We start from the raw sequence: 10232 nt of genomic DNA on the forward strand, positions 1-10232 counted from the left end.
CCCCCTCCTGTAACGCTAGTGTAACGCAAGGTCATACCCCCCCCCCCCCCCCCCCTCCACCGGTTTGTTACGTAACGCAACTCATGAAAAAATTGATATTTTTCTTACAGTAATTACAAAAACCTACACGATTGTATGTATACGATTGCTTCGGATTTTTTTTTACAATTTAGAAATGTCCATGCTGATAAGTTTCGAGCGTCACCTACTAAAAAATAATGTTGCAATGTGCAAGTTTTTAAGCACATTTCAATTTATTTTAAATGTTGTAATTTGATTTTTTTATGTTACAAACCATGTATTTGAAACTCGATTCGCTGCACAGACTTTTTAGTACGAAATATGTTGCGTGACGTAACGTTACTGTCAGACCCCCCCTCCCCCCTGTAATGCTGTGTAACGCTAGACTGATACCCCTCCCCCCCTCTTTTGCGTTACGTAATTTATGAACGGCCCCTTATGGAAAATCAATTTCTGGTTCCAAATGTAAACAAAAGATTTTTTCTCTGTCTCAAGGTAATCTTGCACTGAAGATGACGCAAATATAGCGTTGAAACGTCTGCGAAAACTGCGTTTTATTTACTCAACTGATCCCAACCGAAGACTACCCCAATAATTAATTTATTAACAAGGATCAAGAAAATCACCAGAAAAAAAAATTAGAAACTTGGTTATTTCAAAATGGTGTCCGCCCTTGGCGTCCAAAAAAATTTGACCTCCAAGACTATATTAAAATTGTAGCTTTAGCATGTACATTTGGGGATCATTTATATAATTGTTTTTAGATAATTATTTGGTAAAGTCCACGGCAGAGTAAAAGTAAACCTGGCAGGAGCGGTTCATTATTGAAACGTCAAATGAGGGACCTAATCCACTGTATGAAAATGAACTCAAATGAACACTGACATAAGTTTTACTCTGCCGTGGTAAAGTCACTTGTAAAATGATATTTCTAGAAATTCGTTACTTGAAGAAGAAGAAGAGTTGCTTGATATATGTGACATACAGTCTTTAACATCTAAGAACCAGCCACTGACGAAATTTTTAAAGAATTTTATGGCCATGACCTAGCCGTGGATCAGCTCGGCCGCCATGTTTGGATGTCAAAAAAAATTCGATAATCAAAAGGTAGAATAAACTTCACTTTTTTTTAGAAATTGTGCTATTCTCAACAAAACAACTGCCTCAGATGTCCACTACGCAAAGATTTAAAATAAATTGATCTGAACTTATATCGCTAGACTTAGACTTAAATTGTATGCTCGTAATATTCCACATAAGTTTCCTGTTTTGCATGTTGAAACGATGCGGTTAAACCGCCATCGAATGAATGCACATCGGACAGTTTTCCTGTGTACACCTTGGCGCTAAATTAGGTAAATGTCCCATTGTAACGGGAATGGACATCGGCAGCAACCATTTTGGATAAGCAAACACTGGACCGAAATGTGATTGAGATTGTAACGCCTGATTCGACGGACTATGTATGGTTATCGGTTGACTCTGCAACAGTTCCAGTTAAATTTTTTTTTTTTTAAGATTTATTTAGCTGAAGCAATACCTTTGAGGTGGGCGGCCGAAATGCACTGGGTGTAGGACCACATTGTTCGATAGCACGCAGCAAATCCAAATCACACCGTCTTAACACCAGTTCCAAAACGGATCGTTTCCTATGTGGAAACAGTTGCGCTAGCATGTCGATAGCACTTTCAGAGACGACCGGCTGAGGTGTTGCTGAAACGGTTTGATAATAAGTAATGCGGTTCCTGTTGGAAAATCAAAAATCTTACTCGGTTTTTTCTCGGGCTCTGATTGGGCTTTGTGTGGCGAAACACATGGTTCGGTAACGTTCATTCCAAATATTTTTCCTGGCGGCAGCACTTCCAACGATGATCCAGTTTCGTTCGATGCAAGTCGTAGGGCAATTGCATCTTCAACAGCCTGTTGTCGCTTAAGAGCAACCTAGAAATTGGAGTGAAGAGTTTAGAATAACTGTAACAGTAATAATGTTCCGAACTGCACTGTACATGAATGAATTTTTTTAAATAAAAATGCTGTAATAATGTTTTGAAGATGAGGTCTGCGTGTAAAAAATACGTAAAATGGGAGTTATTAACACTATTAACACCACGAAACAATAGGAAAACAAATCATCGAAATCCTCGGAGTATGGTCATAAGTTTGTGTTTAGACTCAATCCGGTCAGGTTTTCATAATTTCTTATTTAAAATGTACATGCTGACAGAAGAGAATTGGGGTTTCAATTTATAGGTTTAAGTCTTTTAGGTTTATCTCATAAAGTAGCAGTAGAAGTAGTTTATTGACAAAACATGCGTAAGGCAAAGCCTTTTTGCATTTTTTTAAAAATAATTTACAAAATGTTATATTACAATTTTTACAGATTTCTAAATAAAAAACTTCTTCCAATGGTTTATTCGGGGAAATTGTGCCCATAATACAAGCGGCGTTGTGTCTTTGTATTTCCATTGACATTCTCTGTATTAGACATAATTTTGATCTGTTGTCTCCAGTCAACTCTTGTAGTTTATGGCCGATTTTGTGTACGAACTTTAATGCTCCTTCACTCCACAGGCACATAGTTTCAACAGCGAAGGCTAACAGAATATAATTGTTAGAAGACAAAAGTTCTTAATAATGTTTGTGCTTCTGAGATACTGCATATTCTGCAAGTCGTCTAGCCTTTGTAGATGTTTTTGATAAATATGAGTCCGCGAAAGTGTCAACACAGGTTGCGTCCCAAACGAGTGGTTTTCCTTTCAACCATGGGGTCAGTGTGACACCATCCTGTCTTTTTCCGTCATTTCTTGATAAACCCCTGGGTTCTAAGTTAGCAGGAATATGCGTTGATGATCGGTAGATGATGTCATTCATTCCAATATGTCGTTAATATTTTGCAATACATTTTGAGCAGCTCAATCCATGTAAACCATTAGGCAACACCAAAGAACCGCATCTGCATGAGTGTGTTGAACAAATATTGCAGCCTTAGCGTAAGCCAATGCAAATACGGATTGTATTGTTGTCCATTACTGTTCCGATGTTTGATGATGGTATTGAATGTAACCTGGCATTTGATTCTTTTCATTGCAAAACTTTGAAACGTGCTATGTCCGTTTTCGATGTAAACTTGAAGTTATCTTTGATTATACGTTGAACGTTAATTAAATCCCAATTCTTTTGCAAATGCTTGATACAAGGTGTTTAAAGATCATTTAAACTTTTCCATTTTTCCAAAGCTTCATCTAAATGAACAATAAAAGTCGTATCTTGAAAATTGAGAATATGAGAGACGTAACTTTTAACTCCAAATGAAGAGCTAAGGAAAGCAGGTAAAGAAATGTCTTGTAGTCTCCTTATACCAAGGCCCCCAAAATTGATAGGCAATGTGGCTTGAGTCCATTGTTGGTCATTCATATCAATATTTAGGATTGTTTCCAGAAGGTCCTTAATTTCGTCATCGAAAGATATTATGAAATCTTCGAATTTCCATGCTGGTGACGTTCTGAGCAAATATGTAAGTTTCGGAACGGCAAAACAGTTTTTTAATCCTCCTTTGTTGTCATACAAATTTCTGGACAGATGGCATGTATTTACATGTATTTACATACATTCCGCGATCAAGATAAGTAATTGGACAAGTAAATTACAGGTAAGGCAGAATGGAGAATGGTACAAAAGGAAAGTTGTCGAGATTTAAAAAAATGAAAGAAAGTGACGTGACCCACCCAAATGGTGGAACCCTCGCCTGCGCCTCACATACAAAAAAATGACAATCTTTGCTACCTCTTAAAATAAGAAAGCCTCGATCCAAAGTTGATAATTTCGTATAATGGAGCCCAGCTTCTTATACTCATATATTATTGTTCGATTGCACGTAATCTTTCCTCAATGCAAACTATACCCAAACCCAATAGACTCGTTTAATAATTCCTATCGGTCGATTCTAATTGGATTTTCTATCGTCTTGCAACTGAAATCGAAAGTCGCTGCACATCGGCCATTCGGAAATCTCAAAATTACCGTCACGCATTAAATTGATATTCAGAAAACAATTTTATTTTTCTTTGTAATAAATCCTGTTAAACTAAATATTTTCCTCCTTAATATTTACGATATGTATACACACCATATTCACCGATTTCGTATACGGAATGGTTAAAATCACTTTCCTCTACATTTACACGGTTGCGTACAAAATTCACTTGACACCGCAGGGTAACAAAACAATATCCAAAGATAAATATTTACTTAGGAATTAAATCTGAGACAAGATGTATTGAGTCCCTACATTTCATATTAAACATTGGATGGTTGAGGGTATATGGTTTTTTTTTGCCATTTTCAGTTGAACTAAATGTATAAAACAACAAACGAAACTCTCAAATGGTGTCGTCGATATGTTCGTATTAATGCGCTCTTTTTCCTCGTTGAAATAATTTAACTGTATGGTGGGTGCACAAAACGTTTACTTATGATATTAGATTCCTATGTGTGTATCGATGTCATTATGGTGTGCTGCATGAATGAATATTCATTCGTCACATTTTTGCATTTTTTGCTAATTAATGAATCTGCTGCGTCAAAAATTGGTTTATAAGTCTGTGGGAAAAAATATGGATCTCGCACCTCGGTAAGTCTTTTCCGGTTTAATAATGACCAATGCTACCAAAACTTCGAAGATGAGCAAAACCGGCCTAGTGAGAATTGTTGGTTTTATGTAATTGTAAAAATCGAGTAATCAGTAGACTCGGTTTAGTATGCGCTGAGTTTTGCTTTTAGTTCAATATTTTGATAATATTATACACGAAGGAACATTTTACAATAAAGTTCTATATATTTTGTATCCGATTTATCTGAGTGTCCTGGAACTGTGGAAAACCAACAGGTTATGGGCCCAGGAAACGCGAGTGTTGCGGACATTTAACCAAAGATATGTAATAATGTATGATACTGGAAATTGAATGGTATCGGAATGGCAGAGTACGGAAATTGTACAGGAATTGACACAATCGGAATCAGTGAACGATTGGAAATAACACACGATCGGAAATGGCATACAGTTGGAAACGACAATCGGAATTGGCTGCAAATACTACACGATTGAAGTCGAAAAATATTTTTTTTTAATTTGGGGACAGCGGAGCATATTTACAGCAACTTCTTGACTTCTCCCCCTTACATCCAATGGTCCCCAAACTAGGACACCTAGGAATCCATACGAGTTCAACCAGCTATCACACATTACTGCAGCTTCAAAATTGGGCGAGATGTTGAACTTCAAAATATTGATGTTTGTATATGAAAATAAGCAAAATTTCGAATTTTCAGATAACGCAAATCGCCTACGTTAGTTAGTTAGTTACTTAGTTCCTATGGAAAAGTGGATCCAGCAACTCCTAAACGTTTCTATAAATTTTCCTGAAATTTTAGTTGTAGGATAATAATGGCATAAAAATAAGAATGGAATTTTCAAAAGTTTCATTTTTTGATGGATTTGTGTTATTTTCGACATGAGTGAGGTGTTCCAAGGTTGGTTCCCAAAGTTTTGGGATGAGAGATGATTCCTCTGGCACTTCCTAACTTCCATCGGTTTTTTTGATGGATATGGATTTGGGTTATTTTCGACATGAGTGATGTGTTCCAAGATTGGTTCCTAAATTTTGGGATGACAGATGATTCCTCTGGCACTTCCTAACTTCCATCGGATTTTTTGATGGATTTGGGTTATTTTCGTTATGAGTGAGGTGTTCCAAGGTTGGTTCCTAAATTTTGGTATGACAGATGATTCCTCTGGCACTTCCTAACTTCCATCGGATTCTTTGATGGATTTGAGTTATATACGACATTAGTGAGGTGTTCAAAGGTTGGTTCCTAAATTTTGGGATGATAGATGATTCCTCTAACATTTTCTAACTTCCATCGGATTTTTCGATGGATTTGGGTTATTTTTAATATAAGTGAGGTGCACCAAGATTGCTTTCTAGATTTTGTGATTCAAACTGATTTCTCTAGAATTTTTTAATTTCAATAAGTTTTTTTGATGTTGTCGAAATGACGTACTTACAAAAGTGGTGATATCAGTCAAAAAACCCTTAAAGGGTTTATCAACAAAAAATTGACCCAAAAAATTTGTGAATGAAAATTTTCCGAAAAGAAATTTGCGTCACCAGTGGCAGATGTTGAGGAAACTATTGTTAGGAAAATGGTTCAAAAATGTACTGAAAGAATTGAAACGTAAGAAAACAGAATCATCTGCCACTTTGTGACGCAAATTTCTTTTCGGAAAATTTTCATTCACAAATTTTTGCGTACGGTGCACAATGCGTCACCCTCAGCAATATAGATAAAGGACTTGCCCTTTAGGGGTTTTTCGACTGATTGGAATGAAACGAACAATCGGAATCTGAGGAATAATCGGAATTGGTAGTCAACGTACTGGAATCGAGACGGTACTGGAAACGTACTGGAGTATTGAATTCGTCACGCAAAACACTACTGGAATTAGGTAGTGGAATTTGCACCGTGGAAATGGAACTCGGACATAGAAATGAAACGTGGAACTCGGACACGGAATTGAACGTGGAAATCAAACATGGAATTTGAACGGAACAGAAGACAGAGTTTGAGTTGAACGGAACCGGAAACTGTCGTAAGAGAATATGCTTAAAGAGGTGTTGATACTAAGCAGGTGTTGATACCGTTACTAAATTATTACAATTAAGGAGGTGTGTTGGTTTTCTGTAATTGTAAAAATCTAGTAATCGGTAGACTCGGTTTAATATGCTCTGAGTTCTGCTTTTAGTTCAGTCTTTTGATAATATTATACACGAAGGAACATTTTACAATAAAGTTCTATATATTTTGTATCTGATTGGTTTATCTGAGTGTCCTGGAACTGTGGAATTGATGCTATCCATCGATTCCGTAGTAGTTTTATTTGCAAGCCTTAGGTCTTTGTCGTTCCTAACCTATTTCATAGAACACCATTTCATGGTTTACGTATTAATTTAAGATAATATTGTTAAATGTCCGAGCATTAACGAGCAACAATCAACATAAAATCCGATCATAAGATTATCATTATCATCATCATTTATTCCGATCATAAGAATGCTTGAAATAATGGTCTTTGGAGGATTTTGCAGACTGCAAGGACTATTATTGGGGAAGCTCTAGGTAATTGTTGTACATTCTTGAAAAAATGTGAGATTTAGGTTGATATTTCGGGAGCTAAATCGACAAAAATACATGGAAATGAAGAAGAAAATGTGTATATGAAGGGCTGAGTTATCCAAAATACATGAAAATAGTAAAAATGGAGGTCTGAGTTATCCAAAACACATGGAAATGACAAAAAGCTTGTGTGGCTAGTGTGAGGTGATCAAAAACCGAAGACATGCACTTTTCTTACAGAAATTTCTCGAGGTACACGATACGTACAGGGTCGTGTGGGGTGTCATTAGAAAGGTAATTGCATATACTTTCAGGGTACAGTCGGTAAACTTGTAAAAATGTATGTTTTCAGTATATTTAGCTTATCCGTCTGTCACATCTTTTGACAGTTTTTTACGCGTTAGTACGTTTTCTCTCCCAGCAGCAAAAACCCTATCCCAGCAAAAAAAGAAGCTGTATCGTTACTTATTGTTACTTACACTGATTAATAGGACTCTATGGACCGTTTATAAAACCCTTAGTTGTAGGAATTGAATCGTTTTTAGATGAAGTTTTACAAAATCTTCTAAAATATCATTCTGGCAACAATTTTCTGTATCTTATGATCAGTCTTGACGAGACCTAAAAAAGGACTCCTATCGAGGAACGAATTGCTAGAATTTTCGTATATTCAGCTATTTTCTGTAGGGCATGGAAATTATGGATTTTTTTTCATTTCCAGAGTTTGTTCAGCGATCTATTGAACGTTAAAATCGAGTAGTATCACTGCAGAACAACTAACTTCAAAATTTAGAAAATTTCACACGAACTTCCTTTACTCAACTTTATTTCATCATATCTCCGGTTGAAGAAATTGCACAAATTCTTTTTCTTTTTTCAGATCTCGAAGGGGAATGATTTCTTTGATGTTTCAAAAAAAAAAATACAAACTTTCCTAATTCGATAGTAGCATATCTTGCATATTGTTTCATTCTATCCGCGATTCTATCATTGTTAATCTTCACTTCTTTATTACTTGATATTTTGACATGCGAATGTTCTTTAAAAATGCTTTTGATTCAGTTTTCTCAATAAGAAAGAATAGATTGATTGAATCAAACAAAATTAATCTGTTATTTCCAGTACCGTCATTTCACGCATGCCAAAATGGACATTTACCTACGGCACAGCGATCTAAGTGGCTCAAAATTCTTTGTTTTGGGGCCGTGAAATTGTTATGGGAAAATAATTTCTTTAGCACCAACAGCTCTTTGCCAACAACAATTCAACTTAAACTCTAGGGCGACTTTTACGTGAAACTCTTAATATTTCTAGCATTCCAGCACGTCTATGCATTGCAATAATTAATTACAATTACAAGTCAGGAAACACAATCAATCGATTTAAACAAAAATTGTGCAGAAAGAACTTGACGACGCGTCCCTGTTCTTTTAAAAAATAATCTTTCTTTGATTTTGATGAATTTAAAGTTTTATCGCTTAAAAATGACGAGTCTGATCCAGTCTGATCAGTCATCATCACCAAATATTTCTCATTCGTTTGATATGAACGTATCTTTCGTGATAAATTCGTAGCTTTTTGGACATTTTAGAAATTACGTGAGACGACTTATTTATTCGTAATCATTTTCTAAATTGAAAGCGTACAATGTTAGGAACATTAGGTCTGTTAATTCTGTTGTTTGTACTGATCTTTAAAATTTTTACTTCATTTCTTATAAAATCTATTTCACGATAATGCTGCCGAATACTGGACTGAGAACATCGTATATCTCGGAGTTATTGCTTAGAGACGATTTCATTTTTACACATAAAAATTTGGGATTCAAAAGTTAGGTCCGTGAAAGATTACTTTCGATTCGTTAGGGAGCAAAACGTATTTTAATCTCACGGGGATTTTTCTTCCTATGACAACGGTTCGAAATAAACTCCGACTTGATTAAGAACTCAATGACTCAGTGTGAAGCTCATGTGCCGAGGTACCAAGTTAGATACAATATAATTTAAATTCAGTGCGAAATTTAATGATTCCTGAAGGATTACAAATTTTAAGTCCAAAAATTATTCGATTGCGGACGCGGCTAACAAGTAATATGCTCGATATATTCAACATTGCATAGAATGATTTTTTTACATTGATCCACCGTGGATCAGTCTTCCATGATGAAGAAAATCTTTCGAATTACCTCGTTCGATTTCACTTGAAAGAAATGATTTTACCTGTGCAGCCATGATCCTCTGTCGTTCATGAATTAATTCACACTTCGGGCACCGACAACTTCGATACATGCAGTGCTTCTTATGACCCCTAAGTCCCGAAATAACACCATGATTACGGCACCTGGCACACTTTGGAACGCGAGCACAAGCGCTACTCTTCACCGAACTTCCACTTTTACCACTCGACACTCGACATAATTTGTCCAGTCCTTTGACTAAACTGTTTGACGGAACCATCTCACTGCCAGTCAGTATTATTTGTATCGACTGATGACGATCGTGTAATATTTTTGTCAGAACACCAAAAACGATTTTTTTCTTCTTCTATATCTCTGAACACTTTCACCGATGATTACAAGCACTGAAACTACAATGTTTCCAAACCATAAAAATATCTAACTGATACAAAAAACTACTTTCTTTCAGTTCATTTGAAACACATTTCGCAGCATGCCACTTTGGACCAATATCTGAAAAGCTCGAATCAATTTTTCACGAACGATTTTCCGAGGAGTGGCTTAAATTGTTATCTTTACATGTGGTTGGCGCAAGAACCACCAATGAACGCATTCGTTTATAAAATTATATCAAAAAGAAAGATAATTTTGTGTTGTTGTTGTTGTTGCTGCTGCCGTTTTCTGTTACCATATGATTGTTGTGGGTATGTGGACTGTGTGTAATAGATTTTTGACTGATACGTTGCATATTGATTTTAGTAAGTAAATGACAAAAAAAAGAGATGAAATTTGATATTATTAGCTCCCGACTTTGTGTGTTATATTAATGTGTTTAATGTGATTGAAAACGAGGTATTATAAC

General features: G+C 35.9%; 1 protein-coding gene across 1 annotated transcript; it reads right to left on the bottom strand.

The window, feature by feature from the left end:
- Positions 1–1198: 1198 nt before the first annotated feature.
- Positions 1199–9860, bottom strand: LOC119069677 (doublesex- and mab-3-related transcription factor A2). The gene is made up of 4 exons (XM_037173796.1): positions 9414–9860; positions 1791–1962; positions 1562–1734; positions 1199–1503 (listed from the first exon to the last, which is right to left on the bottom strand). The coding sequence occupies exons 1-4, from the start codon at positions 9648–9650 to the stop codon at positions 1312–1314; spliced, it is 774 nt and encodes a 257-aa protein (XP_037029691.1). The 5' UTR covers positions 9651–9860; the 3' UTR covers positions 1199–1311.
- Between the last annotated feature and the right edge of the window lie 372 nt (positions 9861–10232).

Source organism: Bradysia coprophila, assembly GCF_014529535.1.
Source record: "Bradysia coprophila strain Holo2 chromosome X unlocalized genomic scaffold, BU_Bcop_v1 contig_39, whole genome shotgun sequence".
NCBI classification, from domain to species: domain Eukaryota; kingdom Metazoa; phylum Arthropoda; class Insecta; order Diptera; family Sciaridae; genus Bradysia; species Bradysia coprophila.

Bases quoted from the DNA above. Each gene is read 5' to 3' on its own strand.
- LOC119069677 (XM_037173796.1), bottom strand. From the start codon at position 9,650: ATGGTTCCGTCAAACAGTTTAGTCAAAGGACTGGACAAATTATGTCGA. The intron at 1,735-1,790 runs GTAAGATTTTTG...AAACCGTTTCAG, and splicing joins AGAGCCCGAGAAAAAACCGA to CAACACCTCAGCCGGTCGTC. The intron at 1,504-1,561 runs GTATTGCTTCAG...GAACTGTTGCAG, and splicing joins TTCGGCCGCCCACCTCAAAG to AGTCAACCGATAACCATACA.